Source organism: Mesoplodon bidens, assembly GCF_964165515.1.
Source record: "Mesoplodon bidens genome assembly, chromosome: 16".
Lineage (NCBI taxonomy): Eukaryota > Metazoa > Chordata > Mammalia > Artiodactyla > Ziphiidae > Mesoplodon > Mesoplodon bidens.
Window position 1 is genome coordinate 15284732 of NC_138173.1, and position 20451 is coordinate 15305182.

The 20451-nt window shown below is 42.5% G+C and overlaps 1 protein-coding gene across 5 annotated transcripts in view; it reads left to right on the forward strand.

The window, feature by feature from the left end:
• SULF1 (sulfatase 1) overlaps positions 1-16683 on the forward strand; it is a gene marked incomplete at its 3' end in the record, with an annotated part of 165086 nt that extends 148403 nt beyond the window's left edge. For 2 of the 5 annotated variants that reach the window (XM_081214302.1, XM_081214303.1), the window contains 5 exons: positions 886-1058; positions 2702-2844; positions 2939-3062; positions 4800-4833; positions 14361-14486. In XM_081214302.1, the coding sequence (XP_081070428.1) occupies positions 886-1058; positions 2702-2844; positions 2939-3062; positions 4800-4833; positions 14361-14391 (505 nt within the window). Of the gene's footprint in view, positions 1-885; positions 1059-2701; positions 2845-2938; positions 3063-4799; positions 4901-14360 lie in introns of those variants that run through there. The other 3 variants (XM_081214300.1, XM_081214301.1, XM_081214304.1) reach the window with 2 other exon arrangements.
• Positions 16684-20451: the final 3768 nt, after the last annotated feature.

Genomic DNA, 20451 nt, shown 5'->3' on the forward strand with positions numbered 1-20451 from the left:
TGGGCCTCCTGTGTTCCAAGTGGTGCTGCTTAAGAAAAGTAGATGCAACTGGGAGGGCATTAGCTCAAGAAGTTGAAAACAAGCCCACGTCTTGCCAAGGGACCATGGCAATCGATATTTTGGGAATCCCAGGAGGGGGCATCATTTGAAGTTCTGCTCTAATTGCGTGTGTGCTCTCTGCTGGTGTATCGGCTGGTATCTAGCTTGTCCCCATACACTGCTTTCTGTGGACAGTGATTAGGAGACGTGGACTCGCTGAACTAGGTCCGTGTGTTCTGCAGAGCAGCGTGCAATTGTGTTGAATTCTATACGTTGGAAGAAAAAGACATCTTTTTAAAATAATCGTAAAATGTGCGTGTGAAGGGAATTTAATGTTTGAGCCTCAACAAAATTTGAGCCCTTTGTGGAAAGATCAAGATAATAAAAAAAATTTTTTTTTTTAATTCTTTCCAAGCCTATTTTGTAGGATTTGTCCAGAGAATTTTAGAAACCTAATTCAAGTCATCTAATCTGACCAATCATTGACTTCATGGCCGATAGATACTGGGCCACCAGGACGTTAAGCCACCTGCCAAGGGCATGGCCAACAGGATCTACTGATTCACATTGACATTTATTTCCATCAATGTTTGCATGTCAATAGGAAGAAAATGTCAATCCTGTTAAGATTCAGTACAATTCTAGGAGCGTTGTCATTTCATGAGTTTGTCTTCAACATTGCTGCTTATATTTTGTGTTTCGAGGCCCTCTGAAAAAGTAAGGCCATCTATTATCGTGTGTCTACCATCTTGTGCCTAAATATGTGTGTGCGATTCACAGCCACAATCGTATTTTTACTTGAGAAAGTGCTTTCTGATCATTAAAAAGTCCCTTATATTGGAATAGAGAAGCTGCTCAAGAAGTAGACAGCAAACTGCAGCTTTTCAAGGAGAACCGCAGGAGGAGGAAAGAGAGGAAAGAGAAGAAACGACAGCGGAAGGGTGAGGAGTGCAGCCTTCCTGGCCTCACCTGCTTCACGCATGACAACAACCACTGGCAGACGGCGCCGTTCTGGAACCGTGAGTTGCCCCATCTAACTGCCACTTCCCGCCACCATCCCCACAGCCAGCAGCTCGGGCACAGTTACTTAGACTAGGAATTCAGCAGCTTGAAACCAGGAATCTAGAAAGATTCTAGATTAAAGCATCATATCATTGTCTATACTGACAACTAGAATCATTTTGCCCAAAGTTACTTTTTTCTTTAGAAATTTTTATTTTGACGTTGTGTTTGAAAATGCCCAGCTCTCCGTGGGTTTTTCTCCTGGTGATATTTCACAGAGTACCCAGCCCCTGACAGACTTCTGGCCCAGCAAGACTGCTTTGTCCCTAAGTAACTAAATAGATGGATGAACAATTTTGTCCCAGATATATTTCATTTCTGCTTTATTTCAAGTGCATGGAGACTTGCCCTTGAAGTCCAGGTCAGTGTTTCTCAAACTGGGATTTGGAGACTCCCAGGAAACCAGAGACCATTCTTGGGGAGACCTAGGGCCTATGTGTGATCATTTTTGTTTTTCTTTCCGTTTTGGTGCATCTTGATTTCAGGGTCTATGTTTACATGTATGTTTACATGATGTTTACATATTCGAGGCTGAGTAAACTCTTAAAGGCCTCGCTTTAACTTTGAATGTGGGGATCTGAGGGTCACAGAGCTTGCTGAGGATCTGTTCTCCATCAGGCTCTGGGCCAAGCACGGGAGACACACGATGAGCGAGACATACCTCCTTCTCTGCCCTCAAGACACTTATATTCCAAAAGCGGGTAAAGAAAGAAACTAAATGAAATCAATAAAATAATTACAAGTTGTAATAATGCTGTGAAGGAAACAGTGATCAAAGTTTTTAAGAGGGTCCCTTTTAGAGAGGGTAGGGATAAAGGGCCTTTCTGAAGAGGTGAAATTGAAGCTGAAACCTAAGGCATGGAGAGAAGGAATCATGTGAACAGGGGTTGGGGGTACAGCACCCCAGGGAGAGGGAGTAGCAGAAGCTTTCATTTGACCGGTCTTTCGCGTACTTTCTACAAGTTAACCAGTGGACCTCTGCGTGGTACAAAAGATGTTCATGGTAACAGTCCATCTCATGTTCAAATGTTGTAGAGATCTGCAAGGTCACAAATTTTGACATCCTTAAATCCACTGAACTGTGCTCAAGCCTCCTCCAGACCCATCCACACTGCAGAATCCCCTCTCTTTCCAGGCACCATTTGTGACACGCGACCATCTGACATTCAGAGCAAGCTAAGGCACTGGGTCCATCTTTTTATTAAGTAACCATTTTTTCCCTTTTTTTAAAAAAATTAAAACAACCATAAATAGGAGTTCCGATACTTTCCTTCCCGTTCTCCACTCAGTCACCCTGTTTTGGAGACAGTGCCCCACAGAGCTAAGGGGACAGCAAACGAAAGAGCCTGACACTTCACCTTTGCCTTCAGCCTATAACTACCCTCCCAGGTTGCCATTGGTTTTTTTTGCATCTTCACCTAATCTCACAGCAAATTTGTATAGAGAGGGGGAGAAATGTAGTTGTTTTTAACGTCTACACACACAGTATTGGCAAGAAAGAAAATGTGAACTTTGAAATGTAAAGATAAGGAAGCGCTGGAATGGCTAGGCTCCTGGGTTTTCTCATTCTTTTTGTTTTGTTTTTCTTTCTTACCAACAGTGGGCTCTTTCTGTGCTTGCACGAGTTCTAACAATAACACCTACTGGTGTTTGCGGACGGTTAATGACACGCATAATTTTCTTTTCTGTGAGTTCGCCACTGGCTTTTTGGAGTATTTTGATATGAATACTGATCCTTATCAGGTAAGTCAATATGTTTTCATTTTATGAAGCTTATTGAAAATGGAGTAAGCAGAACGTGAGCTTAAAGACACTGTCCTGGCCGCTTCATCCGCAGCTCACAAACACCGTGCACACAATAGAACGGGGCGTTTTGAATCAGCTACACATGCAGCTGATGGAACTCAGGAGCTGTCAAGGGTATAAGCAGTGCAACCCAAGACCTAAGGGCCTAGAAGTTGGTAAGGAAAAAAACTTTTTTTGTCCCATAGTACCTGGAAAATTCTTTCTGTTGTCAAGTTTTCTCCCTTTAAAACATATAGTTGGGGATAGAAGACATAGAAACGTCTAGTTTGGGATCCTTACAGGGGAAACTTTCCAGGCAATTCCAAACATATCTTGTTCTCTAATTTAGCTCTGGGTGCACTAATGAAGAATTCAATACCCCCAAAGATTTGGTGAGCGTTTCATTCCATCTCTCCCAAAGATTCATTCTCTTAGTAAACCTCAATTCCTGATGGAAGCATCCACTGGAAAATGGGATGAAAGCACTGGGGGTTTATTTGTTATGGATGTCAACAGTCATAAGATATACTCTAGGTCAACTAGGATATCCTATTTTTTTTAAAGAGAATTGGGATGGAAACACACAATGCCCTATTTCTGCTTCTCAGAGTTTGGAGCTCCCCCAGTTGGATCCCTGCCCATGACACATTGAATTAGATTTCTTCTGTCTGCAATGTTAAACTCATTTCTCCTCTGGCTCATGGAGATGCAGCTCTTTTCAGTGTCCGTCCCAGCTCTTTCCTGGTTAATGAGAATACTTATTTTCTCATAATTCCTGTGGAAATGTAAATGTCAGCTGTCCATAGGAAGAAGGAGAAAGAGCTGAGGCTGGCCAAGGGCACAGCATGCCAACCCCAAAAGGGTGAAAAGCTAGACCCAAAGGCAGTGGGGAGCAATTTGCAAAAACCCTCTGTTGGGCAACTGAGTTTTCTCAGTGCCCTTAAGGGCCTGTGTCTCTGTGGGTCCCCTGCAGAACCAGCAATAAAAGTAAGCAGCTCCCCAGGCCATGAACCTTGATGGGGGACTCGGTGGGGGGGGGGCAGTGGCGCATCCTGAAATGATCAGCATCGTCACCTGTCATTTCCACCATTATAGGGTCCTCACGGCATTCAAGCTGCGAATCCCAGAGGAAATTCTAAATCCTGTGGGCGGTCCCATCACAGCTGTCAGTCACCACCCCTCAGTTAAAACGTTATTGGAATTCATTGCCAGCCAGAAGAGTCCAGCCAGGTCTTTTGGTCACTGACTCCACTTAGCTTAAATCTTTTCAGATATCCTGCTTATCTGTTGACCTTTGCCTCAAATTTTACCCCCCAAAAAGCCCCCTAAGGCCTGGAAGTTGAAACAAGCATTAGAGGCACTAGAAATATTACACCCGGATATTTCTCCCCTGAAGAACATAGCACTCCTGCTGGTGATGACATAGCAGCTCCACTTAGTGAAACCTGATAGAGTCTCTAAGTGGTGAACGACACGCCAGGCAGAGCCTCTTGTTACCGTTACGCTTCAAGTAGTCCTGTCCACCTTCTAGACGCTTCCTGAGGGAGCTGATTCTTGGCCCTTTTTTCCAAGTGTTTTGTCTAAAATAACCAAAAGTTAACTATTCCTGAGACTTACATGGACTCTGGGAAGTACCGTTTTATCACTTTGAAATGGGCTTTCCTATCTCACCCTCACCCATTTTTCATGTGAAGTCTGATACGTTTTATCTTAAACCTTTTTATTTATAGCTTTCCATCCTCATTTTGAACCTGTCTAATAGAAAAGCTCAGTTGGACTCCGGCACTGTCTGTATTTCACACGATATATTTCTTTCTAGGGTTTAGATGTTGTGCATGGAACATGGCATAGTGGAGGGTGGTTTTATGAGTTGTAAAGCTAACATAAATTACTCTTATATTTTCCTATATCAGGAAATAAAGATGGAGGAAGCTATGACCTGCACAGGTATTCACACTTTTTTATTCTCCCCGGCAGCTTCCTTCCCAGCCATTGCATGATCCAGCCATTTTAACTCATTTCTGTTTCTCACCTTGTCGCACAGAGCGTAGCTTGGGGGTGCATGCATGTTCTAACAGCTTTCTCCATGTCTTGTGTCCCTGGGGGCAGATCTGTCATTTTGCTTTTAAATCAACTCATTGTCACAACAAGATGTCTCTCAGAGCATTCACTCAGTCCCGTGCTTGATCGCTTGTTGGATGGTGCTTTTAAGCACGGAATGAGGTGAGGAGGGAGAAAACAGAATGACCTTCAGGAGCCCTGGGGAGAAGGGGGGAGAATTATTTTCCTGGTGGTGCTTACACGTTGATTTGGTGGAGAGGCTTCACAGAGATGAGGTAGAGATTTTATGAAGTCAAAATCACAAAAGGAGTCACGGGAATTTTAAGAGCACGCTAGAGCTGAAGTTGGAACAGAGAGAAGGCGTTTCCTTGTTCACGGTCCTTAATTAACTTGGGTGGTGAAAGCAGCCGTGATGGGGCTCAGAAGCTTTGCTGGGTGGTGGTGAGTGAATAGGAAGTGTGAGAGTCGGGGTCAGGGTGTCTGGAATCAAGATTCGCAGAAAGGCCTCAGCACAGCCTGGAGACAATAGTGCCTGACACATGAAAGCTGGATGAACAGCCCTCAGCCCAGTCCTCTTATCCCCTCCAGCCCCCCATCCACCACCTCCCTGTGCTCCGGGGTCGGGGAGGGGGACCCAGAACGCCTGGCGGCCGTGTCAGCCCTTGCACAGAAACTTCTACTCCAAGCAGGTCTGTCAGAAACATGCCGTGTGGGGCAGGAGGGGTCTGTCCTTACCACCTTACTGAGGGGAAACTGAGGCACAGATGTGTCGCTGCCTTAGTTCACGAATCCTCTTGGGAGAAACACTTTCATCAAAGGAACATGGACCTCACTGGTGTCACCCATCTTGATACTGTCTTAAAGCAATAGAATACTATCGCCCGTCCAGGGCACCCTGGTGGCCGCCCTGCCCTTCCTCCAGCCTCCTGAGCTGTGGTCTCAGGTTCCTCCTTTCAGAGGGCAGTTCATTGGTCCCATGAGAAGCTGAATGATGGCGGGGAAGGTGTAAGCAAACAGACAAGACAAAGGAAGCTGGACTTTTGAGGATCCTTGATAACGGTCTCTCTGTCTCTTCTTTTTCTCTTCCCTCTTGTCTTTCTTCTTTCCTTTCCTCACCCTGCCTCCACGCCCACCCTGCGTACCCCACACCCACCCTGCGTACCCCACACCCACCCTGCGTACCCCGCACCGGCACACGTAAGACAGAGCAGGACAGCCCCCTCTTACGCGGGTCTCCCCCAGGCTATGGGCTGACGCGGTAACATCTCACACACCAGGACTGATCTGCCTGCTTCCCGGGGGTCCTGTTAAGACATTTCTGAAGTGGGGCATTTTAAGTGGACCTCACACTAGATATTGACTTAACAGTTATTTTATGATGCACTCAATTCTACAGCTGTGGGATTTTCCATCTGGCCCTCTTTTATTTCTATCATGACAGAGGTAAAAGGGTATTAACAGGTTATTTAAGACACAAGTCTGGTCAGAGCTGAGGAAGAGAGTTCTTCTTCACCAAGCCATCCTTGGACCGCTTTGAGATGAAGAATGGCTAACTGCACTCCAGTCATGAATAAAGGACGGGCATCTGGGACTCCCCCTACCCTGATCCCTGTCACCACCATCACTAAACGGGGCCAAATCCATCATTTCTGGGGTCGTTTGGGCAAACCCTTGGTAGCTTTAGTTGTTGAGGGCATGGCGTCCCTTCCCTGGTAATGTGGCAAGTGAAAGTGTGTGTGCAGGGTAACCTCGTGTTACCTGTTTTTTTTTTTCTTCTAAATTCCTTACCAATGGACAAATCCAAGGATCTTTTTTTTTAAATAAATTTATTTATTTGCCTGCATTGGGTCTTCATTGCAGCTCGCGGGCTTTCTCTAGTTGCGGCGAGTGGGGGCTACTCTTCGATGTGGTGTCCGGGCTCTAGGCACACAGAATGTAGCACGCAGGTTCAGTAGTTGCGGCGCACGGGCTTAGTTGCTCTGCGGCATGTGGGATCTTCCCAGACCAGGGCTCGAACCCATGTCCCCTGCATTGGCAGGCGGATTCTTAAGCACTGCATCACCAGGGAAGCCCCCCAAGGATCCTTTTTAACTCAGAATGACTGACGTTTTCAGACTCCACCATTTCATAATCCATGAGGCAAACTACCTTTCAGCTGCTATCCATGTTGTAGGCAGGAAATGATGAAACAGGAGGGCATCGACCTGTCAGACCTGGGCTCTCACTGGGCACCCAAAGGCAGTGCTTGATGTGGCCTCCCCTGTCCATTGCATCCTGTTGGATTGAAAGGCAACAGATGTGGAAATGCTGAAAAAACTGCCATCCCAGTTTACCAGTCCACAGCCCTCCCGTGACGGTACCGCTAATGGGTTTTTGGAAGCTTCGATTCTTTAAGTTTTTATTTATTTATTTATTTATTTTAGAAAACTAATTAAAATGCATTTTGAATCATGCAATTTGATTACAAAAGCCTTTGAGAAAAATGAGAACAATCACACCTGAAGAATTTGGAATTTGAAAATTCAAGAATATTTTAGAAAAGGGACTTTGTACGAGACTGACTACAGAAGAGTTTGTAAACTACCTTCAGTTTTGTGAATTTTTGAAAATTAATCCTTAGGCTTATTTAGAAGGCCTTTTAAAAGCCAGTCTGTTCCCTGTTCAATTTCCTTTTTTTTTCTGGCGTGGGAGGTCCATGAGGCGGGGCAGCTGAAATGCTTTGCTTATTCCCACTGGTCATTTTCCCGGTTAGGACAAGCTCAGAGTAGGGACACAGCTCAGTAAAGTGGCCCCCATTCTACTCAGGAAATAATTGCTGGCTTGAGTTGAAAGTAATAAGTTCTGTGTTGCAAAGTAGAATTGGATCCACAGGTTGATGGGGTGTTTATTTTTCCCATTGCCTGTGAAAGCTGATGCCTCTGCCCTTTGATGAGCTGCTGGCTGTCGAGGTCACTTCTTGGCAGCCTAAGGCTGGCATGGCTGCTTCCTGCCCCTTTTGTCCCACGCCCTGCAGGCCAGCAGGCCACGTCGTGCCCACCCTCAGCGACCGTGCTGCTGTCCACATTGCTTTTGCTTTTTTGTTTTTTCCAAATGTAAAGTCGACTTTTTCTTTGTATTGAAGTATAGTTGGTTTACAATGCTGTGTTAGTTTCTGGTGTACAGCAAAGTGCTTCAGTTTTATACATGTATATACATATACATATATTCTCTTTCAGATTCTTTTCCCATATAGGTTATTACAGAATATTAAGTAGAGTCCCCTGTGCTACACAGTAGGTCCTGTTGATTATCTATTTTATATATAGTAGTGTGTTTCTGTTAATTCCATACTCCTAATTTATCCCTCCCCTCCGTCTTTCCCATTTGGTAACCATAAGTTTGTTTTCTATGTCTGTGAGTCTGTTCCTGTTTTGTAAATAAGTTCATTTGTATCTTTTTTAGATTTCACATATAAGTGATATCTTATGGTATTTGACTTTCTCTATCTGACTTACTTCACTTAGTATGATAATCTCTAGGCCCATCCATGTTGCTGCAAATGGCATTATTTCACTCTTTTTTATGGCTGAGTAGTATTCTATTGTATAAAGGTACCATATCTTCTTTATCCATTCCTCTGTCGATGGACATTTAGGTTGCTTCCATGTCTTGGCTATTGTAAATAGTGTTGCTATGAATATGGGGGTGCATGTATTTTTTCGAATTAGAGTTTTCTCCGAATATATGCCCAGGAATGGGATCACTGGATCCTTTAGTTTTTAAGGAACCGCTTTTGCTTCTTTTGATTCATTTGCCCCTGTGGCCACAGTGCGTTCCTTGTAGACAGTTATGGGTGGTGTAGCTGTGTGTTAGAGGCTGCACAGTACTGTGGTTAGAGCACAGACACTGAAGCCAGCCTGCCTTGGGTTCAAATCCCAGCCTCACTAGTCAGAAGCTGAGAACAGAGCCTAACATATAGCAAGCCCCAATGATGATGGGTATTCTTAGTAAGGTATAATATGGGGGCACAAAACATTCACATGAAGAAAGCGGTATGTCGGGGCTTCCCTGGTGGCGAGTAGTTGAGAGTCCGCCTGCCGATGCAGGGGACACGGGTTCGTGCCCCAGTCCGGGAGGATCCCACATGCCGCGGAGCGGCTGCGCCCGTGAGCCATGGCCGCTGAGCCTGCGCGTCCGGAGCCTGTGCTCCGCAACGGGAGAGGCCACAACAGTGAGAGGCCCGCATAGCAAAAAAAAAAAAAAAAAAGAAAGCAGTATGTGAAAGGGGGTAATAAGTGATAAAAGAATGCTACTGTATTTTATAAGAAACACAAAAAGATATTCATCAACACCAGCACCATCTCCATCATCACTCATTGTCGGCCCAGAGTTCAGCACACAAATGCATTTTCTGAACCATCCAAACCTCTTGAGATCAGAAAGGAAAAACACAGCCTTCACTGCCCTGCTCTGTGTTGTCCTAAGGAAGCTGCCCCTGGGTCTCTTCTCTCAGTCACATCTCAGGGCTCCGTTTTCTTTTCAAGCTGCCTTGCTAGCACTGTTGGACTTTTCTGACCAAGAGATGGGTCAACTCCAGGGTTTGGAGTTCAAGGGGCTGGAGGTGAGGTCGGCTTCCTAAGACGAAGAGGGGACCTGTGTCAGGGCTGTTAAAGGTGTGGGTCAGGACCAGGACCCCTGGGTGCTGCTGCGCAGTTTGCACCCTGAAAAGAAGTGTGCCGTGGAGGGACAGGTAGGCACTGAAATCCAGTTTCCATTATCCCCGGTGGATTAAGTCATTTGTTAAATGCTGCGGTACACAGAGAGCAATTTCAGAATTGCTAAATCACACTACTGCAAAAACAGACCTGCTGTCTGGAGTTCAGTGTGTTTTTCAATTGTTTCTCTTTTGATGAACAAAAAAACAGTGCTATGTTCAAAGTTATCTGGGCTTGTTCTGTGCCCCGCCCTCTTTTACTGTGGTTATGTTATTCATTTGAAATAAAGTAAGGTTTGTTTATTTGTTTGTATTCCATTTTAGGTTCTTTTTATCTTCATCATTATTCATTTGATTTTGGTTTTTAGTATGTAATGCCTTCACCTAGCTCCAAAGTCAAAACTTCAAAAAGCATAATTTATTCAACTGTTCTTTTATGTATTATTCAGTTATTTTCATGTTTTACAGTTACAAATAGTACTGCAATAAAGGGCCTTGTGCAAGTATAATTTCATGTTGTTGAGAATATCTTCAGAGTAAATTCCTAGTCATGAATTGATGGGATTACTGTATCAACAGGTAAATGCATAGGTGGATGTATTAAATATTGCCAAATTGTCTTCCATAAGGGTTACATTCCCATCATCAATGTATGACAGTGTTTGCTTTTGACAGCTGTCAGGCTTTTAAATTTTTTTTCCAATCAAATAAGAAAGAAAGGGTATCTCAGTATGGTTTTAATTTGTATTGCTCTTATTATGAGCAGAGTTGAACATATTTTTGAAAGTACAAAGGACATTTTACATATTTTGTATATTATCTGGTTATGTCTTTGACCATTTTTCTGTCTGATTTCTGAAAGAATTATCAGGAAGAATTCTTTATTTTTTATTGAAGTTTAGTTGATATACAATATTATGTAAGTTTCAGGTGTACATTTTAGTGATTCACAATTTTTAAAGGTTATACTCCATTTATAGTTATTATAAAGTATTAGCTATTGGGAAGAATTTATATCTTTATGATGCTGAGTCTTCTATCCAAGAGCAAAGGACATCTTTCCATCTGGCTAAGTATACTTATGGGTCTTTCAGGAGCTTTTAAAAGTATTTTCTTAAAGGTTTTGCACATTCTTATTAAGTTTATTTATAAGTACTTTATCTTCTTTGTTACTATTTTAAATAGGGTTTTCCTCCATCATTAAAACCTCTACTTGATTATTGTTTGTGTATAGGAGGCCTGTTGGTTTCTGTATATTAACTTTACATCCTGCTACTTAAAAGAATTTTTTTTTGAGTTAACTTTGTCATGGGTTTTCTTGGATTTTCCAGATACACTACCATACATTTGCAAGTAGAGATAGCCTTGCTTCTTTTCCCACTTGTGTGTCTCTGATTGATTTATCTAATTGGATAAACTAATGCTTTCAGTACAATGTGAACTTGTCCCTGTTCTTAATGAAAAGACTTTCAGGATTTCCCCATGAAGTGAGAAGCATGTTTAAGACCAAGATATTTACATTTTTGTTATGTTAGGGAAATAGCCATCAATTCTTTTTTTAGGTTTTATCAATAATGAGTGTTGAATTTGTCAAAAGCCTTTTCAGCATCTATGGATATACACAGATCATTTTTCTCTTTAGATCTACTAATATGGTATATTGTATTAATAGACTTGCTAAGAATGAACCAACTTTCCATTTCCGGAATAAATTGCAGTAGGTCATCATGTGTTACTTTCTTAATATAATAGTGAATTCTCTTCACTAATATTTAGGATTTTTGCATCATCTTAATAAATGATTTCAGTCTGAAATTGTCTTTTTGTTTATGCTAACGTTCTCTTTTTAGGTATTGTACTGGTTTCCTATTACTCTTATAACTAATTACCCCAGTGCCTTAAAGCAACACAGATTTATTCTCTGACATTTCTAGAAGTCAGAAGTCTGAAATGGGTTTTACTGGGCTAAAATCAAGGTATCAGCTGGTCTACGTTCCTTCTGGGGGCTCCATTTCCTTGCTTTTTCCAGCTTCTAGAAGCTGCCTGCATTCCTTGTTCATGGCCCTTTCCTCCATCTTCAAAGCTGAAAATGTAGTGTCTTCAAATCTCAATACCTACCTCTACCCCACTCCCGCCAACATACACTCCCCTTTGCTTCCAAGGTCACATTTTCTCTGACTCTCCTGCCTCCCTTTTTTCTAAAAAGGACCTTTGGGATTACATCAGCCCCACCTGGCTGCTCCAGGATAACCCCCCCGACAATCTCAAAATCCATAACTTAATTCGCCTCTGCAAAGTCCATTTTGCCATGTAAGGCAACATACCCAGTTTCCAGGGATTAGGATGTGGACATCTTTGCCGGGGTTGAATCCACTATTCTGCCTACCACAGCTAACAATGTTATACTTGCTTCGTAAAACGTTTGAAGGTTTTCTTTGATCTTCTATGCTCTGGAACAGATTTCAGAGCATTGAGATTCTCTTTTCCTTGAAGGTTTAGTAAAATTCTCCTGTGAAATCATAGAGACCTGGTGCTTCTTTGTAGTGTAATTCTTACAAGACTGATAGAAATTTCCTATAGTAGTTCTTATAAACTTATATAAAGGTTATAAACCTTTCTTTTCCTTCTTTGGAAATTGTTCTGTGTAAGCTTTCTATCTCTACTGGGTCAATTTCAATACAATGTGTTTTCCTAGACAGTTATGTGTTTCATTTAGGTTTTCCAATCTGTTCACTTTAATGTCTGCAACATAGTTGCTTGTGTTTTAAATTTTGTATATTTCAATGATTATTTCTCCCTTGTCATTTTCTGTTTTGTATATTTGAAATTTCTCCCCTTTTTCTTAATTAGGTAAGCTAATGACTACCTGTTTTGATCCTTTTTTTTAAAGAACCAGGATTTTGATTATTAATTAGATATGCCATTTTTTTCTGTTCTCTACCTCATTAATTTTGGTTTACTCCTGGATCTGATAAATGTGTTAAGTGCTCACCATCAATCCTTTTGCTGAAGTTTCCCCAGTGATTTCTTGGTTGAATGAGACTCATCCTCTAGGAGACTGCTCAAGATGAGCTGATGTGTGCAGTATTCTCTGCACCCTTACATGTTTGAATCTGTTTTTCTGTAGCCTTGATACTTGAAGGAGAGCTTGACTGAATATATGATCCTTGGTTCCTACTTTAATTTCTGATTTAAGGTGATTTTTACATCCTTGGATGCTTGATTGAGAAGATTCAATTTACTTAGCAGTGTTACGTTGTGGTTTTCTTCACTTTACGGTTTATTTTGGCAGGGGCATTTTCATAAGATGGTAGACTTTTTATTCTTATTTTTTATTTTCTCTTATAATATTGTTTATATTTAGACTGCTTCTATTAATTTCATGGACTTCAAGTATTTACAAGATGTCTAGTTTAAGAAGATCCTGTTCTGTGTAACCAAGTATACTTTCTTTTTACTTTTTTATTTTCTTATGATCGGGGGATGGGATTGTAAGAGGTTGTGTGTCCTCGAATTTCTTTGTTTCTCTCTTTTTCTTGCAGGACCTGACATTTCCCCCTTTTGGCTTCCTTTTTCCTTTATCGCCAGTTTCCAAAGGCTGTTTCTCTCTTCCTTTGTATCCTTTTCTCCCTGAAATGATGCCCTTCAAGACTGCCACCTCGATTCACGCGCCCTTCTAGGTCTTTTCCTCATTGTCAGTACCGCGACTTACCAAGACTCTACAGTGTTTTATACTTCAGGTTGACATTCTTTCCAGCAATGGTTTCAAATCCATTTTTGACTTCATTCTCTCTTTCTTCTTTTCTCTTGTCTACAGTCTTCCCAGGGCTGGTGCCCAAAGTGTGACATACAGCTCTACTGGGATTTGGTGTTAACTTTTTTTTCACTTACAGGTGATTTGAAGATTCTAGAATTCTCTATCTTCTGGTTATACTGAGGGTGTGGGCTTTGTATAGTTTCACTCACTCTTCCTGCTAATCTGTATTGCTTTGTGGGTAGTTCATTGCATTCTTGGGCGCACCTAGAGAAAAGCTGTTGTCTTCTGCAGAGGTATAGTCATCTTAGTGATGTAGAAAAATCTGAGAGAGAGGAAGCTGGTGTATTCTTTGCATGCTGTGAAAAACCACTCAATGATTGATTTATCTAAAGGATAGAACTTTTAGGGCAAAAAAGCAATCAAAGAAATAGATCCATTTACTTTGAAGAGTTTAATTGCATTCAAATTCCCTGAGTGTCAGGGAATATAAAATAAAAATATCTTACTAAGCGTTGCCTATTACATTAAATTACTTTGAAATTCATCGTTCATGCAGCAGCCCTATAAGTAGTAAAGGTTTTGTCACACAACTATTCCCACATGTGGCAGAGGAGGGACCAAGACTCAGAGAGACTCATTCACTTGATTTCCTGATTGCACAGGGGACTTGAGTAGAGCCAGGAGTAAAACATAAGCCCCCTGACCGGCAATACCAGTGTATTTCCAGTACCAACCAAGCCTGGTCATAGAAGTTCTCACTCGTTCAATCTTCCTTCCAGATTTCATCATCATTCAGTCACTTTTGTAACCTTAGGCCCCTCCTTGACAACAAATTCCTAGGGAAACATACTTTTGAGTGTTTTATTTCAAATTGACTTGTACCACAAAAACAATGTAAGTTATTTAGCCAATAAGTAGGAAATATTTTCTCCACTAAGGATCCACCTTCATCTCTTTTCACAGAGGACAGTTATGGGATGGATGGGAAGGTTAGTCAGCCCGGTCTCACTGCAGACATCAACTGGCAAGGCCTGGAGGATCTATACAGTGTGAATGGAAGCATCTACGAGGACAGACCAAACTATAGACTTAGTCTGGTTGACTGGACTAATTACTTGAAGGCTGCAGATAGAGTATTTGCACTGTTGAACAGTCACCATGAGCAAGATAAAGCAAATATGACTAAAAGTGCTCAAAGTGATGGGTTCCTGGCTATGTCTGCTGAGCTCTCGGCACCAGCAGAGTCAGATGAAGACCCGAGGCGTAGGGTTGGGGAAGCACCTCCTTTGACCTTGCCAGCTGACCTTCCCACCCTGCATTCCAACCGACCAACTTTCAGCCCAGAGAGTAAACTTGAATGGAATAACGACATGCCCGAAGTTAATCGTTTGAATTCTGAACACTGGAGAAATCATAAAACTGACAAGTGGATGGAGCATGAAGGGATCAATCTTCTTGAAACTGATTTCAGCGGCGACGGCACGACGACGGAGCTGGTGCAGCCCGGTCCCAGGCACCAGAAGGGACTTCCCCAGGATGGTCCTCCAAGAGAAGATGCTTCTGAAGGTCGGCTGCATCTTACCACGCATCCTGATGTTGACTCCATTCATCGGGATCAAAGCGTCCACCAGTAGGAGCAGCCTATTTCCTCCTGCAGCCAAGAGAGGAGGTCAGACCAGGTGGAGAAGAGTCACAGGAGGCGGGACTTACAGAGCCCGGGAGGCAGTGCCTCCTTTCCACTCTCCTCTGATTAGATGCCATGTTACCTTACCCTAAACACAGTATTTTTTTTTAACGTTTTCTTAGTAAACTAATAAAGGCAATCATGACAACCGACATTCCAGACTCCCCCGGGTCCTCCCCCGGATACACCCGTGCAGCAGAAGTCAGTGCGCGCATGCGAGCGGTACGCGCCCAGGGACTCTGTTCTAAGTCGCTCTTTGACCAGAGTAGAAAGACAGGTGGATTTGTGGGGTTTTGTTTGTTTGGGGGATACTAAAACAGTATTATCTTTTGAAAGTTGTAAGGACATGAGTCTATAAATGTTATCCAACCAAGACGGCTAGAATTGTGCCTTTCTGAGTTTCTGAAACTTGACATCCTCGGTGAAATTGCAATCCATTTTCCACGGCCTGCGAAGTGTGGTTTTGATTCACTTTTAACCACTGGAATTTTTCAAGGCCCTCGTTTTTAGCTCAGTGATTTTGCACTTTGAGATCGGAATGCCATGTCTATTTGGTTAGTCTTATTTTTTTTCCAGACTTGTCAGTCTCACTGCTTGATCTCAGTGTGACAAAGGAAAAGGGACCCCCAAGGGTGACACACAGTATGGATCACATATTGTCCAACATACGCTTTTGCCAGAAAATAATGCATGTGTTTTACCTCTACTTGCTAAAACTGATTAGCAGAAAGGCATGGCTAAGGATGTTGACAGTAAAAATAAATAAACAAAACAAAGATTGCCTGCTTACTCTGTGCCTACCCTCAAAGTGTTCATCGTATGCTTAAAATTGCTAAATTTTTATTATTTTCTTAACAGCATAAAAGGACTGCAGACTTTTTTTTTCATCTTTGTTTTGTTTTCTTGACTTGGCTAATAAGCTTAAGTGTTAAGAAAATATATCTAGTTATGAATTTACATAAGGAATTCTTTTCAGTAAAACAAACTCATGAATGTTTCATAATTTAAATGCACCGTATGTGTTGTGTGATTATTTTTAAGGCCTTCACCAGGTTCTGATTTTTTAAAAGCATAATTCAAAACTGCTTTTGAAATTCTGTGTTCTTGAAAATATTCTTGTCATGTATTAGATGTTTAAATACCAGCAAAAGGATTATTACCTCATTGAAAGTTACCAGTATCCTAGCCAACTTCCCAAGAAGGTTTTTTTTTTTAGCTTAACAGTAATTTTTGTTTTATTTTTAGATGATTCAAACGCGTAGGTAAATTATGTTTCCTTTACGTGTTTAAGGTGAACGCTTTTAAAGAAAATTTAATATGTTATAGTTGAATCTTTTGATAACTTTAAGTCTTTATCATAGACTCTGTACATATGTTAAAATTAACTAGCTCTTTATCAGATGTGTGTGTCACCAGCTGAATGACAGATGAAACATATTTATGGTCATGAATGATGTGCTTTGTAAAAAGGTTTCAAGTTATTAGGAAGCATACTGTGTTTTTTAATCTTGTGTAATATTCTGTGATACTTTTATAGAACAATTCTGGCTTCAGGAAAGTCTAGAAGCACTATTTCTTGAAATAAAAGGTGTTTAAACTTTACCTGTTTCAGCGAAATGAACTTAACCAAGTTTTTGTGGTATGCTCATTCCTTGCAAGTAAACTGGAGTCCTGATCTCAATGTACCAATACATGATTAAACATTAGCCTTGTAAAATTGATCCAAAGTCAGTGTGTTATAGAACACTCTCAGATTAATGATTTCCACATGGATTTGCCTCATTGCTGTCCGGTGGGATGTGGCAGAGGCAACCTGAGGGCTGCTTCCTGGGCAGGCATCTGGGCAGCTGCACAGGGCCAGCACTGGGTTAATTTCTCTACTGTCGCCATCTTGAGATACTCAATCGTCTTTGAACAAGGGACCCCATGTTTCCATTTTTCACTGAACCCGCAAATCATGTAGCCAGTCCTGGGCAGCAAAAATGTAGTTTTTCAAAAGCAAGAGGACAGGACCCCCGACCCCCTCTGAAGGAAATTTGGGTTCTTTGGGGACCATGAATTTTGGTGGAGACCTTGCCACCTTCCAAAAGCTCAAGTGTTCTGACTGACAAATTCCATGCACTTCCTTCTGCTCCAGACCTCCTGAGGAGCTTTGTCCCCTTCAGATAGAGATGCTAACAATCTGTGAAATGTCCAGAGCTCACAAGGTTAATAATAAAGGAAAAAAGCAAAGGACTTTGGGATCGCCAGTTCCATCCTTGGATAATTAAGGAAACCATCTGTATTAGTTTGGTAGGGCTGCCATAACAGAATACCACAGACTGGGTGGCTTAAACAACAGAAATTTATTTTCTCACAGTTCTGGAGGCCGGAAGTCCAAAGCCAAGCTGTCAGCAGGTTTGGTTTCTCGAGAGGCCTCTCTCCTTGGCCGGCAGAGGGCCACTTTCTCCCGTGTCCTCACATGGCCTTCTTCTCTGTGCATACCCATCTCTTCTGATAAAAGCACTAGTCATATAGGTCGGTTCAGGGCTCTACCCTTAGGACCTCGTTTAACTTTACCTCTTTAAAGGTCCTCTCTCCAGATATAGTCACACAGGGGAGTAGGGCTTCAATATATGAATTTCGAGGGGACACAGTGCAGTCCATAACACCACAGTTTCATCGAGAGAAGAATCCCAGATACTGTTGTCCGAAGACACATCACTGTGCCTCCCTCCTTGTTCCTTTCCTATAAAATGTGAATAGGCCAGGGCTTCCCTGGTGGCGCAGTGGTTGAGAGTCTGCCTGCCGATGCGGGGGACACGGGTTCGTGCCCCGGTCCGGGAAGATCCCACATGCCGCGGAGCGGCTGGGCCCGTGAGCCATGGCCGCTGAGCCTGCGCGTCCGGAGCCTGTGCTCCGCAACGGGAGAGGCCACAGCAGTGAGAGGCCCGCGTACCGCAAAAAAAAAAAAAAAAAAAAAAAAAAAAAAATTGTGTATAGGCCAAATGCTGCTATCCTGGAGAGAATTCCATTGTAGTTCAATAACTATTCCTGGAGTAGCTACTCTGTGTAAAGGGCACGAGAGAGACTATTTCAGATCTCGAAGGGCCCTTGGAGATTGGCTGGCCACTGGGTCTCATTTGATGCCTGAGGAAGCTGATGCCCAGAAGGGCTGAGCTGATTCCCATCTGTGCATTCCCCACGGATTTAGAAGAGAAAGAGATTTAGCAGAGGTGAGGGCCAGTCCTCTCCACTTTCTCCATTCCAAGATCCATGGGCGCACATGTGCACGCACACACACACACACACACACCAAATTAGTGAAAAGAGAGGCCACAGTGGGACCCCATCTGGTAATGAATAGTGGAGAGAACAACAGACATGAAATTAGACAAGACTCACTTCACTGCACACTCTAGCTTCTCCTATCTGTGTGAGCTTGGAAAAGTTACACAACCTCTCAAACACAGCTTCTTTGACTATAAAATAAGAGGTTTGAATCAAGGATGGCAAATACATAGCATATGTGCTGCTTTTCCCAAAATGTGCCCAGGGAAGACAGTGCTAATTCTTCGGGACAATTCTCCGTTAAGCCAGAGCATTTGTATCCTTAGAATCCTCAATGCAGCCAGCTACTATCAACACTGCTGAATTGGTGTTGGCACGCAAGACAAAACCTATTTGCCATATGCAAATTAGATCATCTCTGAGGCTCCTCCCGGCCTTCTTTTTTTAAAAAAATCCTGGAAATTCCCTGGCAGTCCAGTGGTTAGGACTCAATGCTTTCACTTCTGTGGCCCAGATTCAATCCCTGGTTGGGGAACTAAGGTACCACCAAAAAAAAAGAAAAAAAAAAAAAAACAACCATTCTTGTGATGGTAGCATCTGCAGGGAACTTTGGTTAAGAGAGAAGGAATGAATACTTCACACTTTCACACTCCCACCGCAAGCCAGACATACCTACACATGTTGACCTTCTAAAAAAGATTTTTAAATGCTTCTTTTTTAGGATTTGCTTTAGAGCTGATTTGATCTCAGATATAAGAAGGTCCTCAATTCCCCTAAATTAGTCCAGTTCTGCTTGAGATTTTCAAAATTTACTTTAAAGAAAAGAAAGATTTTTGATGGATAATTAAAATACCTAAGGAAGTTAATACCTCAGTATGGTCCACCACCCTGGTTCATTAAGGCCTCATGACTTCCTTTTTTCTTTTTTTTAATCAACTCAAATGAAAAATTTATTTTTTCATAGAATAAAAAAATTATTTTTTTACAAAAATAAAAAATTATTTTAAACATTTTTTGTAAATGTTACAAACCTACAAAGTTAACACACAGGGTTGAATTTTCTAATCTTCAGATCCTCTGGTATTTTATCATCTTCACAGAAGTGGCTTTCAGTGTTCCTTTCCCTTATATTAACAGCAGTGACCTGTTCTGGCAGGAACTCTTCTTCGGGTTTGTGCCCTCCCTTGAAGGGCAGGGTGGGTGATGTTAGAAAAAGCCTCTTGCCTGCCTCTCCTCCTCTCCCCCTCCCTGCTTCCCTGTTTTCCCTCCCCTCCCTACTTCTTTGCCACTTTTCTTTCTGTTTAACCCCATTCTTCCCTCCCTCACTCCCTCCCTCCTTTATACCCTAGTGTTTATTAGGCCTCTGTGGCTTCCTACAGAGGCTGAAGCAAAAGCTGTCAGAGCTGCCTAAGCCCCTTTCCCACCTCCTGCCCCTCCATCTCTAACACATCCATACTCACTGCCATGGCTCAGACCTCAGCCTTCTGCTCAGAAATCTCCAGTGATTTTTGTCCCCTCCAGAAGCTTCCTCCTTCCATCCACCCACTTGTTCCGCTCTCCACCACCCTCTCACTACCAGCTTCCCCTGGATAAGTAGCACCTTCCCAGGTCTAAATTTTTCTCTAACTTTTCATCTACCCTCCTGGGCCATAATCCCATTCCCCACCTTAATCTCATCCATCTTTCATTCCCCTACCTTTTCAAATTTTACCTTTTCCTTCCATGTAAACTTTCCTGGACATGATATCTTGTCCATTTTACACTCTCCCCCAGGTAAGAAAACACTGCTGTTGTACCAAGTCTGGGGCCAAGGGAGTGAGAAGAATTGGCCACATTTGTACCTTGCTCTTTCCCCCATTTCTCTTTTTAATAAATTTTTCAATCTTTTAATCAATTGTTTAAGATAAATTTATTTATTTTTGGTTGCGTTGGGTCTTCACTGCTGCGCGTGGGCTTTCTCTAGTTGCAGCGAGCGGGAGCTACTCTTCACTGTGGTGCACGGGCTTCTCATTGCGGTGGCTTCTCTTGTTGCAGAGCACGGGCTCTAGGCGCGCGGGCTTCAGTAGTTGTGGCTCACGGTCTCAGTAGTTGTGGCTCGCA